Consider the following 25,728-nt stretch of genomic DNA (forward strand, 5'->3'; position numbering starts at 1 on the left):
AATCCTTGAGCTGCAATTCCCACACTGCTTGCTCTCCCAGGTCTGTGCTGGGGTGGTGCTCTGTAGCTAGCAGAGCACCTGTCTTTGGGAGCTGCAGTCTAAAGTACATGGATTGGTACTGGCCAAGGAAGCTGGAATGCTAAGAGCAAAGAAGAAAGGAAGGGAGAAGGGTTGTATCCAAAGCATCTCCTACAAATTTTCCCTCTTCCTTTCTGCTCTGAACATCAGGAGAGACAACAGCATGTGGTAATGGGATGAGTGAGCCAGGAAGAAGCCTATCAAGGAAATAGAAAGCAGAGATGACCATTAAAAGCCAGGCCTGCCAAGATGGAGAAAGAAATAGACTATAGGAAGAAACATCTCTGCCTAACAGGAATTGAGAGGCTGCAAACTGACCAGGCTCTCTTTTGTTACTCAGATTCCAGCTTGGGAATGAGAAAAGATCCTTTTACACTATTAGGCTCTAACACTGGCCAAAAGAGGCCAGACCCTAGAAAGTCTTCTGGTAGGTGATTGATGCGATTACCCAACACATCTGAAATAAAGGAAAGCAACTTGAGGGTCACAGATCAGCACTGCCAGAACCCAGTGACTAGGCTGGTGCAGGTGAACAAGCTGGAAATTACACTTGGAAAGAGAGGGTGGAGAACTATCCTGGGGATGAGGGGAAGTGGAGATGGAAGTCCATCTCCTGTGTTACAAGAACCTACAGAGAAATTAGATCAGTTCAAATAGGATGTTGCAGTCTCTTCCACCTTTAATGGTTCCAGGGTTGTGTTAGGTAGGAAAGTTTCTTCACTGTTGGGCTGACTGAAGAGTCCCTGGACTCACAGAGATAGGTTAGCCCTGTGATACCCGATGATACCTGGTCCCAGGGGCTCTCAGATGGCTTGGAGCAGTGACACAAGATGTGAGCTCCTCACATACAGAAACACAAGCAGCATGTCCCAAATGGTTGGTCCAAAGCTTACAGAGCCAGGTAAAACCCACGCAGTTTGCAAACCAGTCCTTCTCCTCTGCCAATGCCAGCTGCATGGCTGCCAGCTCTGCAGGGCTGTCTGCAGTGCTAGCCACTGCTGTCTCTCAAATGTACATCTTTCTTCCCAAGCTGAGCCCCTCTCACTTTGCTCCCTCTAGAAACTCAGGAACTAACAAAGGCTTCAAGGGCAAATGGGAATAAAGAATACCTCAGTACCTTGCTCTCTCCACCAACTCTCTGTAATAAGTCCCACACCCACATATTCACCCTGTGTGTTCATGGTCCATGCAAATGTTCTCCTTTGACTGCTTCCCCTCCCAGCCCTCCAAACAATCTGAAGCAGGTCAGCAGCTCTATTGGTTATGTCACCCATGGCCACAATGCCTGCACAGCAGCGGGCTGAGGGGCACTGTGCAAAAGGAACAGATGCAAGCACATGCCTGGTAGGAAAAGACCAAGGTTGCCTTTCACAACAGGACCTAAAAGATGACAAAGCCTCAGCCCCACTGATTTTCCAAGAGGTAGAACTCAGAAATTAAGCCCCAAAGCAGTGTTTTCTGCCTAGAGGAACTTGCAGCCCTAAGTGCGATTTAACTCACTTTAGACTTCGACAGCTCCCTGCTGTGCATCTGGGCTCCTCTGACAGGCAACAGAGAAAAAGGCACCTCCACATTCAGTTCACTGGCCAGACACTTACCTGAGGAGGCATTATGACATCATACTTCACTGACTAGCAAGAGAAGCCTGTGGGGTGAAACCAATGCTATATCTAGTCCAGTTCTCTGTCTCAGGGTATTTCAGTGGAGCAGATTTTGGAACAGGTAGAGGAGCACAAGCATGGATCAAGAACAACAATTTTTGATATATGACACAATAGAGAGATCCCCACCACTACATGGAAAGAAGTCTACTTGTGATGGAGATCCACAGAGGTGAGGGAGTTAGACCCAACCATGCTCTGCTTTGTCCAGCCTCTAACAGCAACTCTGCTTGGGGCTTGAAGCACCTCCTTAAGTCCTCACCTCAGCAGTGGCCTTTTCTAATGCTAAGAACTACTGTCCACTTCTTACTGAATTCTTAAATTGGAAGGAACAGCTGTGCCAGGAAGTTCTGAATAAAGATCCTCTCAGGATACCCTGCAGGTCAAGGACTGGCACTGTCTTCAAAGGTGAGTCAGGGAAAGGGACTGAGAATCTCAGCTGAGTCACTGGTGCACACAGGTGACTGTGCCTGCTGGTGCACATGCCTAAAATTACTGTAGAGCAGTGGGGGCATATGTTTAGTCCCATCCCATCCTTGCTTACCTTGAGGGTCTTACCTGCTGTGTTGCTGCCTAAAAGATTCTGGGTTCTAAAAATCCCAGGATGGTTGTTGCTGTTTTTAGCTGGTTCCTCTGTTCTGTATGTGTTGTAAGAGCACTAAGCACAGTTTTGATGACAGAACACACAAATTATTTATTATAATAAAAGCCTCTCTGAACCCACCTAAATGTATATATTTGGTGGAACCTGGACTTCAAGGTTTGAAAGGAGGGAGATCAGTTAGGTGTAGTAAGAACCACAAAATTCAAAATGAATGAGAGGAACCAAATTAAATAGATTCATAATCCATTAGATAAGGAAGAAGGTGTAGGCATGGTCCTGGATGTGCCATTCTTGTGTCCAGAAAACAGATACCAAGTGCACTCAGTCCAATGTGCAATTTGTGAACAGTCCATCAGCAGGAAGCCTCCTCTTTGGAGAATTACCATCAACCTGCCAAAGGCAGCACATGCTCTCTGTCACAACTCAGCTCCAGCCACACTGAAAATGCTCAGTTTATGCCTTGGAATATAGTTGGGTGTGGAAGATAGAGTCATCAAGATGCCACTCACTGCTCCTAGAGATCCCATTTAAAAGGGCAGGGGGTTGCCTGTCTGTCTTTAAACACAAGGATATTTTAGAAAAAGAAAAATATTTTTTTCATTCTCTTTTTTTCATTTGGGTACCTCCAATAGTGATATTTCTGGCAGCGGCTGGAGGCAGAATACTCTATAAATACAAAGCCATTAAATTGCACAGAGCAGCAACCTGATCGGGGCTACCTTTTAATTTCCTGACATGAGCTGGCCACTAACCCAATTACCCAGGGTCCCCGGAGGAGTCCTCATCCTTCCCAGGAAGCACAAAGCAAGAACCCAAGCATATTGCAGAGATGTCAGCTGAGCTTTCACTGAAATCAAATATCTTTTTGAGAACACATGGTCTGGAAGCAGGGATGGGGGCAGGAGGGAGAGGCTGCTGCAAGCGCTTTGCTCCATTGAGATTTTTTCACTTGAAAACAGAAATTAAACACCTTCCCTTTGGTTATGTGGCTGAAAAGGAGCTCTGCTGTTGATTCAGTTATCTGGATTTTAGTAGAAGACGAAGGCAAAGTTGTAAGTTGAAGTGGTTGGAAATCACCACTGCTTGGAATCCCTTGCTCAGATACTAGGTGATGGCATCAAATTTACAACATCACACAGCCAAGTCTGTCCAGGATGACAGATTTGACTCCTTGTGAAAAATTTATGACATCAGCAGCTGGTAAGGGACACTGAAGAGTTAGGAATAAACACCAGGGCAGTTTCACTGAGTACAGAGTTTCCTAATCAGCCTGGGTCTTGAGGAGGAGATGGATTTAAGAGATAGCTGCTTCCAAAACTTGGAGATTACAGTCTCACCATCTCAGAAGTGGGGATCACCTCCAGCATTCACAGAGATACAGGCACTCAGATAGCACAGGTTATTGCAAGTTTCTAGGAGGCAGGGTACTTCCAGAGACACCAGGGAAAGGAAGGAAAGGGGAACAATTAACAGGAAAATGAGCTGAATGAATTATGTGGCTCTCTTCTGTAGACTTCTCTAACTGTTCACTGCCTGGTGCTGCAGTGTCAGTATCCACACATTCCAGCAAACTTTACATCAGAACTAATTACGCAGAAATGATATTAGATAGATAGGAGTCCAAGAGCTTGGGAGATTTGTAGCAAAGAATTTGGGTTCCCTGTTAAATTTTAATGTTCTCTAGCATTTCTAATCAAAATGCATTAGGACCAAAGGAACAAAGCCCGGGAAAGGAATGGTTGTACCTGGGTTTACTACAGCATAACAGTTTTGGGAAGAGAGTTATGCAGGTAAGAGATATCACATGTCTTTACTGGATAATTGCCTAGCTTCTCTCTTGCTGTTAAAAAGCCTCCCTTTTCTGCATCCAGATCGTGACCTATATATTCTTCTATCTTCCTTCCTTTTATTTGTAGACTTCACTCTCACCACACAAGGGTGATTCTTGTGAGCTAGGAGGCTAGGCCTGAGGACAACTTACCTTCAAAGACATTCAGAATGGGGTAAAACACCTCATAGGGTAAAACAGGGCAGGTTTCCCATCCCAGGATTCCCCACTCCTGCTTTTAGCACGTGCAGTACATGTAGTCCTGCAAACTCCTATCTTCTGCTTTCTGAAATAAGGTATACCTGGTCTATCACACGACACATCCCCAGGGTCCTTTCAGTCCTTCACCTCTTTTCTTGGAAGCCAACCAGTGATGTCTGCAAGAAACTGAGCAGAAGCCACTCATACATCCCAGCAAGTTGCACTTAGGACTCAGTCATGAGCAGGACTCTGAGGAGACAAGTCTCAGCACTGGCAGGGAGCAGAGGACAACTTCAGCAACATAATATAAATTACTGCTATTAAGAAGCAAAATGACTCAAAGGCTGAGGGGATAATCTATGGCATTTCAATGCCTGGATGAGATTTTTTAAATGGATATTTTCATTGTTGCATTGTTTTCTGCAGTGATATGACACAATTGCATGTGCATGCACTTCATGAAAAGCATTTCATGACCCAGCTTTGCTTCCTTTGCAGAACTGTTTATGATCCATTTGGGTCTCTGCAGATGTGCCAGCACAGAACAGGGAACAACACAGCTTTAGAAACAATACAATCCTTTGAAGAAAAAATTCTGCAGGGCTTTCACAAGAGAAAGGACTAAATACCCAGACAACAGCCAGTCTGTTCTCTTTGGTATAGTATGGTTTGAAATGTCTGATACTGCCTCTCCTCCACTTGCCTGTCATTTCCAGCCAAAGATGAGTTCTGTAATGAGAGGCCTTGATGTTTCATTGCAATTCACCTGTTATCCCCATCCCTCTTCTGATGATCTCGGAACATTTCCCTTTCATGGGTAGTACTGCATTTAAGTCACAAGGTTTTGGTAGCAGCAGACTGCAGGCGTGGTTGCTGTGAGAAGACACCAGAAACTGCCGCTATGTCCACTCCAGACAGCTCCAAAATGGACCCAGCACTGCCCAAAGCTCAGCAATGATGGCGGTGCCTCTGTGATAACACATTCAAGAAAGAGTAAAAGCAGCTGAGAGAGAGGCATGAGAAAATACAGAAGAAACAACCCTACAGATACCAAGGTCAGAGAAGAGGAGGTGCCTCAGGTTCTGGAAGACCTGGGGTGCCCCAGGTTCAGAGAGGCAGCAAAGGTGTGGAAGGCAAAGTTGTGAGGTCACGTTTAACTAGCCAACCAATGTTCAAAATGAAACCTCTGAGCCCACATACACAAGCCTCGTGTCATCTGAAATTACATCTACCTCTTGAAGACAAATTGCTGTAGAACAGAAAGGTTATGGGTGGCTAGAGCGTGAATGGCAAGGGTATATTCTTCCTAGAACTGACAAGGTATACTGAGTTTTTAAAAGAGTTCTGAGGAAACTGCTGAAATTTCTGATTATCATTCCAGAAATCTAGGAAGCTCTAGATCTACTCTGTAGAGCCCAGAGTTAAAGAACTACGCTTAGTCATTGTAGGCACAAGACAGACAGTGATAGGAGCAAAGAGAGGCAATGGGGTGGACAAACCCTGAGATTCTCAGCTCTGAACAATGCCTCTCCACTGTAAGTTGCAGGGCACACTTTCCCTGCACTGGCCATCCCCTCACACCAGACATATCATCTTCTCCATTTGGGGTGAGCAGTGTCACTGGTTGCTCAGATTTCTCTGATTTTTGCAGAGCAGAGGGGCATGCAAATCTACTGGACAAAGCTATGAAGATGCCCATCTCCACTGCCTTCAGGCTGGTGGTTCAACAAGGCAAAGAGCAGCAGAGCACAGATTTTCTGGGGACAACGTGTCCTACATGAACACTGGAATGCTGGACCTCAGATTCAGCAGGTTCCTACATGAGTCTGCTAGGGCTAATTAATGCTCCCTGGGAGCACACTACAGATGGAAGGGGACAGTGAGAGACAGGCAGCCTGACAGGCCAACACTTCAGACATCTGAGCCAGTTGGGCTCCGTGGGCAGAGCTTTCTGCTGGCCACTTTCCCCAGTGAGTCTTGCCTGCTCTGCAGCATCACGCCAGGAGAACCTGAGACAGCAAAGCTCTGGTGTCCGTGCAGTTCCCTTGTTGCAATACATTGATCAGAGCTCTCTTAAAGAAAGTGGCCTGGATATCTGAGACACCTATTGATTGCTCCATTGGCTCTCTTCCTGCCCTGATCCTCATTCACTCAGCACTGCCTGAATAACCTGCACGTCTATGTTAGGGCCAGTCTCCCCGGATCTTAAAGGGCTACATTCACAAAGTTTTTCCTAGCTGCAGCCTATGAACAGAAGAGATGTCTGGTGACCCTTATATGCAGTGCCCAAGGGGAGGATCCAAGTCTCTCCTGCAGCATCAAGCTGAGCATTTCAAGTGTAAAGCAGACCTTGAAGTTCTGGTTATTTGTTTTTGCCATCTTGGAGTACTGATGTCTTCTGCTCAAACAACAAGATAACGCCACATGCCCAGCAGGCAGAAGGTGGCATGTACATAATGTACGGCAACAATAATGGAAAATGAGTAGCAATCATGAAGCCCTTAATTAGTTACTAATGAAATGTCATTTTCTTCTTGAGCAAAAGGATAATTTCTTTACCCAGAAACATCCCCACTAAGTTACAAGCCCAGTGGCTTGCCCAAGGACATCAAGTAGAAAACTGAGAAGAACTGATTTCTAGATCTTGCCTTTAACCAAAAGACGGCTTTTCTCCACACATTTGATAATCAAGCATGACAAAGAACATGGCTTAGCAACCTTCTACCATGCAAGAACCCAGGAATGATGAGAGGTACACCAAGGCAAAGAAGGAAGGTGATCTACTAAAAGGGAAAATAATCATAGCCCAAATATCAAGAGATATCTTGTCCTAATGAGAGTTTGGAGACTGCAGAATAAGCTCTCTGGGGAAACCTGTCATCAGGGATTTTTAGAAACAGTTCAACTACTAGAATGGTACAGTTGGGAACTCTCGTGCCTTGGCAGAGAAAAGGGATGGATGAGCTAATAGGATGACAGATCAGAGATGGAAAAGACCAATGAACCTTTTCTAATCTGAAATCCCTTGTCAATTCTGCATTTTGAGCAATTCAAACAATTATGGATTTGTTCTTTCTAGAAACTCTTGGCTCTGTGGAGACAAAATAGTGTGACACCATTTTTCTCCCTTCTTGGATTTGGCTTTTAAAGATGCGTATTGATTGAATTCTGTATACGAATACTTTGTGCTTCCACCAAGCTTCACATAAACTTAACTAATTGGGCCTCACAAGCAAAGCAGTTTGACCTTTATTTCTCAGCTTGGAATACTGAGCAAAAGAAAGAAAAAAAGATGCCTGCCCAACATCACTTGACCACTCTCTGTTAGGACACAGGACCCCTATTTGCAGATTGCTAGGGTAGTCTCCTCTGCTCTTCCTGATATTATCATGTGCTCTTGTATCCCATTGCTATCAATAAATCTTCATGCTGTATTTTTCACAGCTCTAAATATTATGGGCAGGATCACAGATACACTAACATCAATACCAAACCACCCTTCCCCAGTGACTTTAATGATGCTTGATCAATCCCTATAAGAATAACTAAATACACTTCAGCACAAAAGTAGCCATAGAGTCAAATTTCAGTTTGACATGAGTAGTATCCCATAGGGTTTGGGATTTCAGGCACAGCATGGTGTGAGTGACAAAGTCTGGTCTGTAAGGAGTTAACTGTTTTCACAGAACTTGGAGGCTAAGACATAAAACCCTTCACAGGACCCTGCTCTGAACAGTGCTGAACTCCCAGAACTGGAAGCAGAGATGCCCTGGCACAGTCAGCACACCTGCACCAGCTCCTGTGACTGTTCCCCCAGCTTCCAGCTCCAAGAGGCTCAACTGCTCAGAAGCAGAACAGCACAGACACTGGCAGCCAGCAAGCCTGAACCCGTGCTGCTACTCTGCAGAATAACTGGAGTCACTACAGGCATTTAAGGTTGTTTTATGGGATTCATATGAATAGCCTACAGTGTATTAACAACCTGCACTCCCACTAAAGCCAGTGTCATGAGTGTATATTTGCTTTAGTGGGTAAGGGGATACATCCCCTCCCCTCCTGAACTACCACATGAAGAGAAGCAGGTTTCCAGTGGTCTCTAACTACAAAGTAGGTGCCTCCCTCCCAGCAGGAGATCAAGATCCTCTGAGTCTACTACCTCTACACCTAGGTCAGGAAGGGCCAAACTACAGAACCTTGTATCTCTTCCCCTTGGTAACTGGTGTGCTCTAGAAGGAAGATATTTAACCATAGAAACTACACATCCCTTAAAGAGCAAAATGGGTTTAATGTCTAATCTACATTCTTACTAGCTGCCATCAACCTGCCTGTCAAGAGATGAGAGAACTCTAGTGAGAAGCAATACAGTCAACTGACACTGTTACAATTTATTACCAGCTGCTGCTGTGATGTTATGACCTGGAGGAAAGTTGTATGATGGTGTCTTGGCTCCAGCATATAGGACTCATGCATAACCACAGCCGGCGGCTGTTTCTTGTGGTTAGGTTGAGAGGACCTTGCTCTGCTGCTACAGCAATATAGAGGGTTATGTGCAATGCCTTTCCTTCCTTCCCCTCCTCCCTTCACTGCCTTTCCCAGAGGGACCCAAGGGAAACAAACCTTTAAAGTCAATCCATAAGAATGTGTTTAATTGCCACTGAATTCCCTGTGGTTCCTCTTGAATGGACAAGGATTGAAAAGGGGGGTGTGGGAGGAAAAACAGCACTGGAAAGAAGCTGAACACTGCTCAAAGAGTGCTGAACAGATCAATAGGCTGAGCAAAACACAGGCTGAGTATGCAGGGCAGGGGACCCACAGCTCCGAGACAAACCTATGCTACCAACCATCTTCAGGAAGTCTCCCGAGTGATAATACAGGCAGACCTTCATTGCACACTGCGCCACAGTTCTGCATTAACTCCATCCTTCCCTTATGAAGAGCTGCCAACCCAGTCATAATCACCAAAGAGCCTGTCCTCCTCAACACTGAAAAATTACTAGGGGGCGAGAAACACTGTCCAGCCCAGGGCTCCTTTGGGAAAGAGTCTGGCACCACAAGTTTCGAGTTATTTGTCAAATTTGCAAGTACTAGAAATAATGTCTGATCGTGAGAGCACTGACTAGAACCACTCTGTTCTCTGGACTGCCCTCTTGGTCACTGCCCATCCTGGCTCTCTTACAAAGCCTGTAGAAAGATACATTCAGGAACACAAAGAAGGCAAGCATGTAGTTAGCCTGGGAGATTCTGCAATGTCTAGACAGAGAAAATGTCTGGACTGTTGGGACAGAGAAAAATGGTCATTCTGACTCTCTCTTACCTTCTTTTAGCATCCCCACTTTGAGGCATTTCATGAAGCGACAGGCCTGACAGGACTTGCGCCTCCGTTTGGTGATCTCACACTCATTGGTGGCCGGGCAGCTGTATTCAATGTTCCCTGTAATCAAACACAGAGATGGTCACACAGGAATCACGTTATCCCCACGGATCCAGGGAGAGGCTGCAGTGCCCAGATATTCCCACCACCATCAGTCTGTAATTGTTGCATGTTTGCTCATCCACCTACACACACATTCTCTGAGACTTTACCCTGCTGACCTAGCCAAGGGGATGACTGCAGTGCTGGGCTTCCAGGCACGTGTCCTCCAGGCATGTCGTCATCCCTTGTGCTGCACCCCTTGTAACTTGTCCTGCTCCCTGAGGTCCAGGGATGAGACTGGGAGCAGTTCAGACATTACTGGAATTTTCTTTGCTGCCAGTCTTGCTCCATGTCTGTGGGATGGATGTCACCTGCCCTTTCTTGTCCTGATTGGGGAATCAGGGAGCTAAGAGACAGCATTTCCTCCTTTGCTTCCTCCTGCCAGCTGGCATACTACAGGTAGCAGGGAAGCAGTAGGTCTGTGTTGAGAAAGCTGGGTAAGACATCCTGTAAAATGAACATGGGTTCTCGGTGCAGATCTTTACATTTTATGCTGGATCACAGTCCTAGGTACTAGAAGATAATAAACAGAAATGGCTGTCTCCATCCTGCCATCCACTTTGAGCTGATGTTTCTGAAGAGGGCTATTCAAAGTTTGCTGTGGAACTGGACTGGAAATCGAAACTTGGCACTGATGCATTGACAATGACAATACATTTAAGGCAGTCTAGTTACTGGTAAATCAGGCAGCACTGAAAAGGTACCTAAGCTCTATAGTCAGTGGAACAATGGAAAAGCTGGTTTAAGGTTTACAGCAGGAAACTGAGGTTTGAGAGTTCAATGAGAGCTGTGGGGAGAAGTGTAGGTAAGAGCTGAGAGAAGACACAGTATGGACTTTGTACAGCATCAGATTAGAAGTAGAGTTTACAGTTTAGTAATATTGGGACAGGAATTGATTTTTATTCCTACTTTTGTAATGGATTTTTTGTGTTTTTTGCAAGCTCCTCTAAATAAAAACCAACCATCTGATACATATCAGTCTCTGGGAGTGGTAACTAGACCTTCGGGTTCACTAAGCTCTTGGAAAGCCCCTGGATCTCTGAGTGGGAAAACAAAGCACAGAATCAAAAGAAAGAAAGCACTACTTGATTTATCTCGTTATTTTTGGCCCATGCTGAGTGAAACCCCAGGAGCACACAACCCCCAAAGCCTAAAGGTGGTCAGCCTGCTAGCTGTAAACATTCCACCCCTTGCTTCTTGTTTTGTCACAAAACTTGCAACTTCCCCCTGAGCTTCAGCCCAGCCACCCATTCCTTTCCCCACTGCTCATCTGCCCCCAAATGCAGTTTGTCAGCAAGAGCAGAGTGTGCTGCACAAGTTGCTTCCATTCAGGATGCATTTCGTCATTGTGCAACATCTGAATTTCAATAGCCAGCAATGTATCAACATTCTCAGAGAGCTGGAAATTGAGATTCAAGCTAGACCTCGAGGTAATAAACCAATTCCTGTTCTAGACACAGTGCTCCAGCACTGATCTCATGATCAGATACTTGTGCCCCACACAAGAAGGAACAAAGCAGGAGCAAACCTGGGAAAAAACTCCGATACATTCTCACATTCTCACTTTGGGAGGTTTTGTCTTTGTTTGAATGCCAACCTTTCTCACCAAAGTCAGGATCAGAGCTCTGGAGAAATGCAAGATTTCATGTTTTGTGGTCCAAAACCCAAAAATTTGTCCCCTAACAGAGACACTGCAGTGAGGGCACTGAGCCTTTATAGCAGTGGGAGAAAGTGACAGCTCTGATCTGGAAGATCAAGGTCTCTCCGCAGTGTCTAGCAGATCCCCAGGCTTCCCCACGCCTCTACTCCCTGGATTCTTTGACAAGCGTAGTACTGGAAAGAGTCTACAAAACCTACATCCCAACTAAATGGGAGAGTGTCAGAGTATGTGAAGGTACTAATTACTGCATACACACTCTATGTGCAGCTCGAATAAACAGTTCTCTATATCAGTTCTTTACATCAGGCCCAAAAACCATGCTGTGCACTGCAGAGATTGAGAGCCACAGGTGGGGGTAATGCCTGCCATTACTGCAGAAAGCAGGGGCATCATCAGGGAAGGCACAATCAGCATTACTCAAGCAGAACTTGACCAGAAAAAACTGTTGTTTCCAAAAGTTTACCAGAGTTCTCGGATTTTTTTTTTGTGTGTGTCTCAATTTCTTTTATGGGTCCTGGGGCTGCCTGCCAGCACAGTGAGTTGCTCACAGCTCCCTGTAATTTCTGTAAGTGCCCTGTGATAAAGTGATGAGATTAACTCATCGAAATTCCAACAGCCTCCCAGTGGCTGGCAGTCACACCACCAGCCCAGCTGCCAGCACAGGGGCCTCAGAGAGAGCTTCCCTTCACTGCAGCAGCTGAGTCCTGCAGAAGAGTGTAAGCACACAAAGGTGCACACACCTCTGTATGCAACAACAGAATGTGAGTCAAGTCTCTGTGTGTCACAAACTGTAGATTATGTGTTCCAGATGGAAGGGGCAAAAAAAGGGATAGTTCAATAGACAAGGCCTTGCTTTGAGCTGTTGCTTATTAGAGAGATTTCCTTTACTTAGAAAATATTTACATTTTTTCTGAAAAAAAACCAGTAGAACCCCACTGATGCCATGGCACAAGATTTACCTAAAAATTATTTCAAAAATCAAATGGTAGGTGAACAGATCATAGTTTGGATTTCTTCTAAGCCTTCCTATATCTTCCATCTCCATGTCCTAGTTTGCTCATCTGAATACCAAACCTACCTTCTGGAGAGACTGTGAGTCTTTATTCATTAAGGTGTAACTGTACTTTAAAGCCTTGAGATGAGAGACACCACAAAATAGCGAAGGACTATTAAAGTGACAGATCATGGGTTTTTTTATGCTGGAGAACTGCAAAACTACCCTATTTTCTGCAGAATTAGACCTCTGACTGTTAAACAATTTAGAACATAATTTCTAGTGCACATATAATAGCAGCACCTGAAAATTGCACACCAAAACTTGGTCATTCAAGAGACCCGATATTCACCCTACCTCTCTGGAACAGGATGGACTGGGAAGACAAGAATGCCTCCCTGAGCTTGGGGAGGACAGTAAAGTCCCACCTATCTCCTGCTTAAATTAGGGATAGAGTATTCAGGGGAACTGAACTTGAAATCAGTACAGCACTGAGGACACGGGCTACTCCCTGCTTACTGATTCTATCTTTCTAGAAAGACTTTCTGCAAGGAAACTCAGGAAAGACTGTATAAAAATAGCGAAGAAAGTCCTTAAATAATTTTCAGCTTCTGATTGCTGAAAAAGCCCATCTTGCTTTTTCTCATTTCTTCTTTGTTGCTATTCATGTCAATTAGTCCTAACCAAGGCATCATAGCTCAAGTCCTGCTGTGAGGAGAGGTACTTCATGAAAATCAGAGGAAAATCTGTGATCTGCATGAGGTAAAATGGGTTATTTTTTAAGCCTCAGTTTTCAAAGAAAAGTATTAAAATGATGCCACGAGGAAAACAGGATACATATAGGTTTAACACCAGAATTGTTTGCTTCCTCAGGGTGGCACGCCTGGCTCTTGTTCACAAAAGAGGCCTCGGACATTTCACAAAACCTTACTTGAATCAGCCTCCTGTTTGCACAAGCTTGCAGGATAGGGGTTCTGGGACTCCCTGTTGGCAGCAAGTTTGTCTATAGGATTTCAGACACAGAAATATTTTACAGAACTTCCACAGAAAAGATCCTTCTGCACAGAGCTCACTGTACAGATGTACTGAGGCAAACAGAAAACACTAGACTAATAGAGCTGAGGTTGCACTGAAGATGGGTCTTTAAATTCAAGAGATAGATCTGTGAATAGTAAGCAGCAGTCAAGCACTAGATCATTAAATACTGTACTTTCCATGGGTAAGCTTTAGAAGTTTTTGGAAAGCTGTGAACTCCCACCTGAAAAGTAGCAGGCACATTTCTGAGAAGGACAGAAGGGTAGGACAGTGCCCTGCTGATGTGGGTGCTGCTGTAGGGACACAAAACCTCTTTTGTGTGTGTGTATTGTAACATTCTTCTGCTCAGAAAAAAACTCTGTCAACCACTCCTCTTCCTGGGAGCCACTCTAAGCACCACAACAACCAGAAAGCCCTAGAAGACTTTATTACAAGCCTGTTATAAATCCCTACAAGTCTTCTGAGCTGCATTATCTACCTTTTAAGCCCCTTATTGGCGTAAAGGCATCCCAACACAGCAGTTCTGTTGCTACACTCACTGAGTTTGAAGCTTGCAAAACTCAAGCTGGGAATCCACAGATGCAGGCACTTTGCCTAACACACAACTTTACTATCCAGAAGATGATGGTAAATGTGTCTCTTTTCTCTGAATTTCCAATGTTTTGCTGAGCTTTTAGCTTTTATTTTATAATAATGGGTTATTTTAGAAATAGCCTTTATATTCACCATTTGAAGATGAAAAATAGATGCAAGGTAGTCATAGCCATGACTATATAGAAAAATAAAGGACTCGTATTGTTACACAGCACTGCTATTAGTTAATATTCAAAGTAGGCAAAACTACCTACTAGTTGCAACAATTAATGAACAAAAGAGAATATATATTTAACTGATACATAATTCTCTATCTACTGAGCAAATTATTAAGAGAAGGAATAGACTTTCATTGAGAATTTTTATCCTGTAAAAAGTCCAGTATTGCCTTTGTCTAAATTTGGATGAAAGGATTAGTTAGGTTTTTCATGGAACTGAAATTAAAAGAGCTTTTATTTATAAACATCCCAAATTATCTTTTATGTAACATTCCTTTACATTCAGCTAATATGAAATCTTTTGTTTCAAATCAGACCTCTCTTGAGCACCAATAGCAACACACTTAAACATGTCTGAAATCCAGATTCTCTCCTGTCAGCACTAGGAGAGAATTCATTCCACAATATTCACAGTCAGGTGAGGTAAATGCAAACTGCCACTAGAATATAATCCCATGAAACAGGACAATGATAGAGAAACAGGATTAAAATTTTGTCAGACAGCCTAACTGACTGAAAATGCTTCAGGTCTGTTTAGGATTTCCGACTGCCTCAAAGCTTGGGAAGTCCAGTCCTGGGGTTCAAAATACGATGTTCAGAGAGGAAGACCTGCAGCCCAGGGGTGTGTTCTCTCATCTCACCTCACCTCGGGTTTTCACTTTTCTGTCTCAAGCATTGCCAATGCTGCAAAGTGGAAACGACACACAGGTTCCCAGGCCTTGATCCTTGGGCTATGTAACACAACATAAGAAAGGACAGAGGTGTGACACTCCCCCACAACCTGTGGGACAGGTTAAGGTGTGTTGGGTGATCCTGTCTTCCCATCCTAGTTCAGGAAAACCAAACACTACATTTCAGCTACAAGGGAATCAATGGTTTGCATTTTCCTGTCTCCTTTTTTTTTTTCACTTCTATAATCAAAACTTTTCTTGGGGAAATTGGATTTGGTAAAAATTCCACTTTTCTTTGGAAAAATCCTACTGATAGAAGACTCCCACACAGCAATATTAGTGAGCTCATAGATAATCAGCCATGTCCATGCTGGCTCTCAGTCTATCTTCTCCCCATCACTTGAAAAGCAGCAGCCCTTATGCTGTCCATGACAGGCTGGCCTCACCTGGCCAAGTGAGAAAGTGAGTTGCAAAAAGGTCATCATGCTTAAAGAAGGTCTGCAGCTTGGATGTCCATTCTTCCTGCTGCTGCTACAGCAGCAGAGGGAGTCAAAAGCTATTGCAAGATACTCTTGCCTCAAGATATGCAGGTTTCACGTGAGTTAATACAGCTTAAAAAACCCTATGGAGCACAGGGTAATTTGTAGCAGGGAAGGGGAGGCTAGTTGGAAGGGGAACTTCATGTGAAGTTCTGCTTCATGATCAGGGGTATCTAGATACGGCTGCAGTAGTTTAGTAACTCAGCACAGATTTAGGCCCATTTTATGGCAGCATGCACATGTAAGGCCAGCAGAATAAGTACTGTCATAGTATTCATTCTTTTTTCACCTGTCAATACTCAGGCACAGAGAAGTGAAGTGGCTTGTCCAAGACCACAAAAGCCTGATGATGAATTTACCTATTTCATCTCTTGAGCATCTGGGAAATCCTGTGGTTATCGCTCCATCTCGGTGCTCAAATTATTGAGTCAATGCCCCTCCCATATATTGAATCATGGCAAAGTACTAATATCCTAATACAAATCATTTTGGTACTAGGATACCAGGAAAGTAGTTATATACATACACATCTGCATGCTTTCTGCAAAGCCTACATCGCTGCTAGGTAGCCTAGATGAATATGTTTTCACTTTGTCTGTTAGATGCTTAAAACAGCTACTGAGTATAATAGAGTTGCAGGATAAACACCTTTTGGAAATGCTCTTGCCACTCCTCTTTTATGAGATCCTTAAATCTTTTTCCCTTCAACACCCAGGGCTGTACTCAGATATCACACCCCCAGCAGTAGAGCCCTGGGAGCAGTGCATTTTCTTGACACAACCAAACTCTGCAGACTTACTTGCTGCCCACTTCCCTGGGCTCAGCCTTCAGCTGCATAGCTGAAATTGCTCACCCTCAGGCACAGCACACTTGACTCTTAGGAATAAAAGCATTTTGGTACCTCAGATGCCAGCCCAAGCTGATGACAGGGTGAGAGAAAATTCCACTTACTCCTTTCCCCGCATCTGTTACATGTTAACAGGCAATCAATTAGGGACCCACAGAGAGAAAGAATATGGCTGTGCTAGGGAAAGGAGATGGAAGAAAACACTCTTCCCTCTTGGGATTCAGTCAGCTGGCATATCACCTGGCTGATACAGGCTCCATGTACTGCTACACGTGCTTAATTTTGTTCTGATTCTCTCTGAAAACCTTTCAAAAGTTCCTATGTCCTTTTCTCCTTCTTGAGGTCTCTTCTGCTCTGTCACAAAGGTTCCCCAGTATCATTCCCATGGAGAGTTAATTATCTGGTCTCTTCCTGTATTAGGAGATCCCAGGACTTTGCTTCAGAGTGCTGCCCTGTCCCTGTTTTAGCACTTGATGTGCCTAAAAGAAACACTAGGAAAGGTCCAAGGGCTGGAGAAAGGATGTAGTGAGTGCTGACAGAAATGCAAGTAAAAGTTCACATTCAATCACAGAGATTCAGCAATGACAACTCACAGAAACCCTTCCAGGGATCAGGCCAATGCCCCAGAGATGGCCATGGCATGATAAAGAAGGAAGTATCACTGGGGCAGAGTAATTATTTCCACAGCTGTATTTCCACATTAAGGAGAGATATCTAAAATCTATGAAAACAAGACAGATATAGTGACTTCTGTGGAGACCTGGGATAAACTGCACCTTGTACTGTTCAGGAGTTGAACATCCCCAGCAACAGAGTGTAATCAGATCCATTCAATCAACAAAGTGAGTGTTTTCTCCACATGTGCATTTCTTTCATTTCACAGGAGACAAGGAAGTATTGATTTAATGGGCTAACTCTAGCCAGCTGAGTTAGTCCATGCCCAGCTGCCTGCTCCCCAGACCTGCCTTCAGTCAGCACACCATACTTGGGCAAACCCACTACGCTTCCACTGGAAGATGAAAGATCTGTCCTTTTTCCAGTTAGTGGAGAAAAGAAAGGGAGTATCTGTATGTCCAGGCATGTTTGCCCACACAGGGCATGTGCATATAAGCATAGCCAAGCATCCATGGGTATTGGAGGTTGTTTGGATGTGCTCCTGCTTTTGTTTACATTGTAGCTGCACATGCGCACATCTGCAAGCACACTTTTGGCAGTCAGGACACAGCCATATTCCTCATACGTGAATTGTACATGAGGGACCAACACATTCTAATTCACCTACACACACATGCATTGAGGTTTTCAAAATTGCCTGAGAAACTGCTCGTCCTTAGTAAGGCTGACAAAAACTTCATCTTCTTCAGTGCCTAGTTTTTTTTATCTTCAAAGAATCTGCATCTTAATGAAAAAGATTGGTGAAACTGGAAAAGGAGAAAAATAATTACTCTCATAAAAGTTCTCTGTCCAGATTTGTGCTGAGGTTTGGAGTTCATGGCTAACATATCAGGACTGGTAGGACAAAGAGTTTCTCTACTCCTGTAATGCTGGAGCTTTCACCTCAAGGTGCAGATATGCCTACATAAATTCCATCACTTGGCAGAGGCAAGAGATGGGCCTTAAAACACCATTAGAAGGCAAAGCATTTCCTTTCTAGGCCTTACACCACTAGCTGCCACATTCTCATAGTATCAGTGCCACTAGCAGAGGCAGGAAGACTCACTAGTCCAGATACCCAGGATCTGGTAGCCAGTCAGGCATGGAACTTGGCAAAGGTTCCTACCATCACATAGCCTAACTCCATGTCCATGTTGATTTGGAAGGACCAGAACTGAGCAGAAGGAGAGAGGAAGCATACAAAAGGAGGGAGAGCTAGGTGCATTGCAATCATTCTCCCTTTTCCCCTTTTATATGACACCGCAGTCTCGGCAATGTCTGGGGCCACGTCCCTTTATTTCTATGGAGTGAATGCCTCAGTTTCCATTCCTTCCCACCATACCTTGAATAGTCCTCTTGAAGAAGGCTTTACACGCCTCACAGGAAGCCACGCCGTAGTGGTAGCCAGAAGCAATGTCCCCGCACACCAGGCACAGCCGCTTGGGGATGGCATTGAGCATGTACTCGCACTTGGTGGGTGAGTCCTCCATGATGGCGCTGGCGCAATCATCGTAGCGCTTGCGGCAGGACCCGCCGCCAATCCCCGTGCCATTGAACATGGGGGGCGAGTCTAGGCCGTTGGGGTGGCCGCCCATGGCGATGCCGTAGCCACCGCTAGCGTCGGAGGAGCCACTTGGGCTGTGGTGGCTGATGGCGTCGATGCCAGAGGACGGGCTGGAGGGCTCGGTCTTGATGAAGGACCCGCAGCTGGAGGAGAGGTGCCGCTCCTCCGTGGCCATTCTGCCGAGCAGCCTGCAGGGAGAGAGCAAAGGCACTCAGCAACTGCCTGGCGAAACCTGGCTCCAGGTTTAGTCAAAAGAGAGCCCTCCTTTTGCCACCTCAGTCCAACTCCATTTGGCTCAGGCAGTTCAACCTCGTGCAGTTTCTTCTTCAGGAATATCTTGACTAACACCAGCCCACCTGCTCCTCACAGACTCACACTAGAGTAAAGACAAAGCTCTTTGTGTAGATCACAATTTCGGGCTGTTCACAGGCTGCAGTGCTGTGAAGGCATATGAATGCTGATGAAGCACGTTCTATCCAGAGCACCAAATACCCCAAGACAGCGGAAAGAAACAAGTTTGCCTGTGGCAGACCAGGTGAAAAAGATGTTTGGTTAATGGAAAATGGGTTGTCCTGGATTTATGCAAAAGGTTTAGTAGCAGACTCTGTAGAAAGGACCTGCTCAGATTGGATTTTCATTTTTTCATTTGTAATACAGAAGTTTTTGATTAATTTTCAAGTTTGACTCCTCTCACCCACTTCACCTTCTACCCCACCCTGCTGCACTATCATCACTGAAAGAGGAACTTAGAAACAGAAGGAAAATGATCTGATCAAAAGTTTCTTTTGTCTCAATCTTTCCTCTGTGTACTAGTATTGAGCTTTTGCATGGACACACGGATTCCCACTTCTTAAAGAGAGGTTATACTCTTAAGTTTATGATAAGAACTTTACCAGCTTTTCAAGCTCTTTGTATTTATTTTAGTCACAGATAGCCTTATTCTTTATAAAAGTGTTCAGTCTTTTTTTGGAAGATTGCTAAATTTTATGATATTTACAGCAATGGGATTACTTGTGCAGTGTATGAACAAACAAATCCCAGTTTTATTTGCCTATAATATATTTGCAGCCTGTCAAGCTCCCTGAACATCTCCTCACTCTTCTCCTCAGGAAACGTAGTTTTGCCATGTTCTCCTCATTCAGCTCTTCATTACATATATATATATATATATATGATTGCTCTTCATGCAGAAGTTTTTGCAGATCTCTTATCTGCTTCATCATCCATCTCTGAACTTCCTCTAGTCTGGCTATTTCTGTTCAGTCCAGAACAGAGTTCAGTGAGCCAGCTCCTCAGCAGCATGAAACTGGCACTGCTCCATCACTTCTCCAGCTGAAGGTCTGGACAGTAGTCAAGACAAAGGCACGCCATCAATTACCTTGTGACGTTACAATATTTTCAATATTATTTTCAGTCTACGTATTATGTAACTCCTTGCAGTGTTTGCTTTTTTCCCCTCTTTAAATGAAAATCTAAATTGTTACTATTTCTTCAACAAATAGTATCAGAAGGTACTTACTGCAACACTCCATCTTATTCCTGAGTTGCTACACTTAATTTAGAATCCATTAAGATGTATGAAAAATCAAATTAATCCTTCTGGTGTGCAATATTTTGCAATAGTCAACAGTGTATTTCATCTGCCACTATGCTGTGCAGTCCACACACCCAGCTTTACTAGAATCCTCTGGAGCTCTTCAGTCTTCCTTGGTAATTTGATTTCACCTGCAGTCTCATTGTTCACCCACTTCCCAGATCATTAACACATGGATCAAACACCACAATACTGATCTTTGTGGGTGATGCATGTTAACCTTTATCATGCTGAAAATTGACTTCTCTTTCTTTTCTGAGTAGGGTCTCTGACACCTTTTAATTGATAATAGTATTAACCTGAGAGGTTAAATTTTCCCTTCAGCAAGACAATTTGTCAAAGGTTTTAAGAAAAACTAAACATGCATTTTCCTGATGACATGGCCAAAGAATTCTGACTGGCTGGAAATGCTTGACTTTTCTTCTTGGAAGCTCTGCTTGTTTAAAGTTTCCACATCATGGTCATGTGGGCAATTTCTATTTCTATTTCAGTTTCAGCCTATTTACCTGGTATTTGTGGCAGCTCCTTCTGCCAAGAGGTCAAATCTGCCAGGGGACAGGACAAAACATTCTGTGAATCAGCAAGACTGGAATGCACACTTTTATATATCACATCTGTGTGTCTGTTGATAGGAATATAGATGTTTGATATGCAGCAAATTCACAGTCCTGCATCCGTATGATCTCATTTGACCTACGTATCTCCTAATTTTCCCTTCTCTGTTTCCTCCTCAAAGTTTGACCTCATCTCCTATCTCTGGGATCGATCAGCCAAGTTTGTTTTTTGGCAAGACTGTTGACCTTGAGAATATGGGCAGGCATCTCACGTTCCTCAGCTGCTTTGCCTGGTGTTACTTGAGAGGAATCCAGGGCTTGGGCCCTCTCAGAGACAGTGTAATGAGTTGATAAATGCCCGTGCTTTGCCCGGAGTGCCACAATGAACTAGAGGTCATGGAGCAGTTACAGAAATTGCTGCAGGTGCATTCATCTCTATTCCCACAGGGCACTTAGACATATTGCAGATCTTCTGGTGTAACGACAGCTGACTGTGTGAAGGAAGATGAAACTTTGCTAGCTGAGACTAGATCTTAGCATCTCACAGCAAAGCTGAAACCTCCTGTGCGGGTTCTGAAACCTCTCCCTACCTAAGAAGTGCATCTGTGGTAAAGAAATGAAGATGACTGGACACAGCAACATGAGATTAAGGTTAAAATGGAAGGCAAAACAACCATAAAACTGTTCTGCACTGTGGAACTCCATGGTAAGAGCAGCTGGAGTTGTAATTTTTAAGGTAGACAGAGGAAAACACTATGAAACAGGAATGACAGGGAAATGAACTGTACTGGAAGATTCTGTCAGTGGAGCCCAAATCTCAACTCTGTTTGTCAAATAACCCAACATTCATGGATGACCTCAAGAGGGCTTACCAAGGTATTTTCCTTCAGTGGAAAGAAAAAAAAAAAAGATAAAAACAAAACAAAAAAAAAACCACCTAAAAATTAAAAATAAAATAAATTTTTTAAAAAGGGGGAGAAAAGGAAAATAAAAAAGCATGGGGAAATAAGGAATCTTCCTTCCCCAAGGCATACAAAGAGTGAATGTTTGATCATGAATCAAGAAACAAGCCCCCTATGTCCTTACAGCTGAGGACCCTCCTGTTCCCTTCCAGCAGGCAGCAGAACATAGTGAGTTCTGGTTGGAAGTGAATGCATGCTTGAGAGAAAAACCCTGAACACCAAGATAGATCAAAGATTACAGCTAAGGTGACTCTGGCCATTCCAGAGCATGTGCTTTCCTTTTCTGGCCTCTGACTTTCTGCAAGTCTCATGGAGATCCTGTGCTGATTCTTAAACAGTCAGAGTGTCCCCTGGCAATGAGATACAACATCTTGAACTTTAAGAAGAACAGCTAAATGTTTTTTGCAAAGAGTTCAAAGTGATGAACAGCCATTTTGCTTGGCTCTAGTTACCTTAATAGGAATGTAAAAGGAGAGAGACTTGATCCAACTCTCCTCCGTGCTGGCACAGGAAACTCCGTTACTATTTCTGTGCCCATGTAACAGGCTTAGAGGTTCTAAACATTTCGTTCTTTTCACCTTTCCTCATCATAGGTCATTCATTCTAATCCCTTTAGCATCTTTGTGGTCCTTCTCTGGATTTGTTCCAACTTCTCTGGGTCTCTGTTGCAGCAAGGTGCCCTGAACTGCACAGTGCAATGCTGCAGCACTACAGGGGAGAGTCACTCTGGAAAGCACACAGCCAGGAGGACATATGGACCAACTGAGCAGTAGCTTTGCCAGACATCAGATTGCACATCAGCTCACACAATTTGATAGCCTGTCTCTTTGGGACCTCTCTGAACATAAGCTGCTTTTGCCACTGTGCTCTGCACAACATGAAATTTGGAGATTCTCCTTGTTCCAAAGTAGATCCAGAATCATCTTTGAACTACACAAGTGCTCATTATCGCTTGTTTTACTAAAGTCTGTTCACAATGTTCATTTTTTCAGCCTAGTTCCTCTTTTTTTCAATGCTGATTTTTTTTTTGTTCTGTCAACTGTAAATTTGAGTGATCACTTTTACGTTTCTTCCAGGTCACTAATGAGCATTTACAGTAAAAGCACTGTCCTTTTGGATACCATCTTTGCAGAAGGATAAAGAATATCTCTAGTCCTTCTGTTTCCACTCTGTCATTTAATCCATGATTCATTTCACAGGATTTGTATCAAAACCAATTTGATCTAATTTCCCTAACAAGATTTTGCACAGCTTTGTGTCAAAAGCCTATGCATGGTCCAGAGTTAGTCTATTCACTGCATTCCCTTTGCCCACTAATTATCTAATTGCATCAAGAAAGGTTATTGTCTGCTGTACTCCTGTTTCATAAACCCACTGCTGTTTATCACTAACAGTGTTGTTAGCCTTTACGTGCTTGTAACTGCCCTCAGACAAGCATGCTCTGACCTCAGTGATTCTGAATGTAAATACACAGGTTTAGACCAAGTCAAGATTGTGCTTTAGGTTTTTATCCATTAGAGTTCTCTCCTTTAGGCAGCAATGTTGGTTAATGTTACCAGTTTCCTCAATTCTTCTCCAGCCTTTCATCTTTTGCTATTTCTCTGCAATGGCTAGTATTTAGCCATTAAAGGCTTATGAGTTTAATGATCTTTTGAGAAGAACACCAATTGTAGGAGACAGAAAGATTGCTAGATGGGGAGGAACAGAAAGGGACAGGAGACTAGATTTATAAAATTAAGGCAGTAGTGCCCCTGATTTTCATTCATTTAAATATCAAGGATTACAAGTTTGGGATTGACACAGGTAAGGCTTTTTTATTGCACATCCTTCAGAATTATTTTTGCATGAAACAGTAACTTGTAGCTACATTCATCTCTTTACCCCACTTCTGGATTTGGAAATTACAATAATTCAGTAGTCTTTGTGTATAAGTGAGGAAAAAAATATCCACCACTCGCATCTGCTTAGCAGGACAGGCAGAACACCCAGGTTTGTAACAGAAGGTAACTTCTTCCCCCAGAGGAACTTTTATCAGCTAAAGGTATACATAATTCAGTAACTTAATATATCTGAGCACTGAAGTGCTCATGCAAACCTAAGTATTTGACCTTCTGCATTCTCGAAGTAGCACTCACTATTCCAAAACTGGATGAAAAAAAGTTTTGTGACAACACTGCTGAGCTTCCTTAGTGGCAGAAACCTCATCTTCAGTAGGAAATGCAAGGATAGATCAATTCTATACTCCAGTTTCCTGAAGAAAGGTAAGGAATAGGCATACCTTCTGCCATGTAGTTCACTCCCTTCACCAGTATTTTCTGGTTTAGTCATAAAGTCACCAACTCAGCATGCTGGAGATTTCCCACAGCAAGACTGAAATTATCATTAAAATGAGTACTGAAATACTGAAATACTGTAGAACTAGTATCAGCTGGTGGAGGGAGAGAAAAAGAAAACACTCAGGCTCTCCTCAGGAAAAATCTTTCTTATTCTGGGCACAAGAAGAACTGTAAAAGGTCAGAAATTGGCTTTTTTTTTGGTTGCTCTTACTCTGGAAATGGATTCCAGACAGAACAAAATCTTGATTTTTCTGAAGTTCCATAAACTGGAAAACCCTGCAGATAAGATGACTGTACAGCTTGTAACCTCCAGGAGCCATATGGCTGTACCTGTGGAACTGCACTTCAGTCCTGAAGTCCTCACAGTAGATTTAAGTTATACTGACAAAATCTAAGAATTCTCCCAGTATGAAGCTGCTCACTTCAGGCACCAGCTGGTGACAAAAGCACACTTTGGGTTGCACAGAAATTTTTAAACAAAAGTCACTTTAATCTGCAGAAATATCAATGGTAAGAGAGATAAAATATCCATTCTCTTCTGTGGTACAGACCTATTTCTGTTATCGGTATTTGTCAGTTCCGATGGCCAAACTTGCACTGCATGTGTAAATGGGATGTGCACATCATGGGCAACATAGATTCTCTGTCTTTTGTGGGCCACAGGAGAGAGCTCTGCAATCTACAGCAGACTGACAAACAATGTAGGTCAGCTTCTCAAACACGGGCTGCCACTCCAGCAGGCCAAATTTTGTCAGGGTTTTTTTTAGATACAGAAGACAGAAATAATGTTTTCCAAGTGTCAGGCTAAATGTGACAGCTGCAGTAACAACCAGTGTCATTTTAGATCACTTATGCAAAGAGTTAATGTCATAGAGCTGAGCCACACCTGTTGGTCGGCCTGGTTTTACCATGGACAGCTCACAAACATGTTCCCACCCTTGCTTCACTGAGAACATCCACTAAAGTGCTAGAACGGAGGAAAGGGACCAGCACCCACACTGGTTTCTCATGCTTCTCTACCCCATATGGACTTCAGATGAGAGAGCCATCATTTAGAGACTTTATACTGACAGCTTTTCTCTCTTCAACAGTCCAAGAATAATGGGATCTGCCAACATGCCACTTTACTCCTGTCCAGTGGATAACTGTGGGTAACTCAGTCATTTCAGGAATCTTTTCAGAGCTTATTCTGCCCTACAGGAACATATTCTGTTCCCGAGACAAATTCAATTTCTTTCTGAGACTAGGCAAGAGCTTGGGTAGTACCAGCATGATGGGCATGATCATAAATATAAACAGTGCATGGGCTTTAGAGATTTTTTGTTTCAATCACAGTATTTTGCATTGCTATAAAGGACAAGAGTCAGAGCTCAGCTAGATTTAACTATTTTTCTCTGGGGTGTAGATCTGCTTTCTAAGAGTTTTGTCATGTTCCCTAGAGATGGCTCCTTTTGGCTTGCATGGGTTGTGCTCCTATTCTGTAGAGTGTGGCAAACCCCAGACAGCCAGTTTTCAAGGCATTTGTCAATAATACATGCCCCCCTCCCCAACACTACATACTTGTCTTTGGACAAGCTAATGCTCACATTCTGGCTCTTACACAAATAGTACTTGCTTGTCTTATGCCCAGTAGATATTTTATCCCTTTGACCCATTGCATA

At 43.6% G+C, this 25,728-nt stretch overlaps 1 protein-coding gene across 3 annotated transcripts in view; it reads right to left on the minus strand.

Moving 5' to 3' along the window:
* ESRRB (estrogen related receptor beta) overlaps nt 1–25,728 on the minus strand; it is a 125,978-nt gene that overhangs the window by 21,168 nt on the left and 79,082 nt on the right. For all 3 annotated transcript variants that reach the window (XM_033062853.1, XM_033062854.1, XM_033062852.2), the window contains 2 exons: nt 18,400–18,809; nt 9,687–9,803 (listed from right to left, as the gene is read on the minus strand). In XM_033062853.1, the coding sequence (XP_032918744.1) occupies nt 9,687–9,803; nt 18,400–18,809 (527 nt within the window). The remainder of the gene's footprint in view (nt 1–9,686; nt 9,804–18,399; nt 18,810–25,728) is intronic.

The sequence above is a fragment of the Catharus ustulatus genome, chromosome 6 (assembly GCF_009819885.2).
Source record: "Catharus ustulatus isolate bCatUst1 chromosome 6, bCatUst1.pri.v2, whole genome shotgun sequence".
Taxonomy (NCBI): Eukaryota; Metazoa; Chordata; class Aves; order Passeriformes; family Turdidae; genus Catharus; species Catharus ustulatus.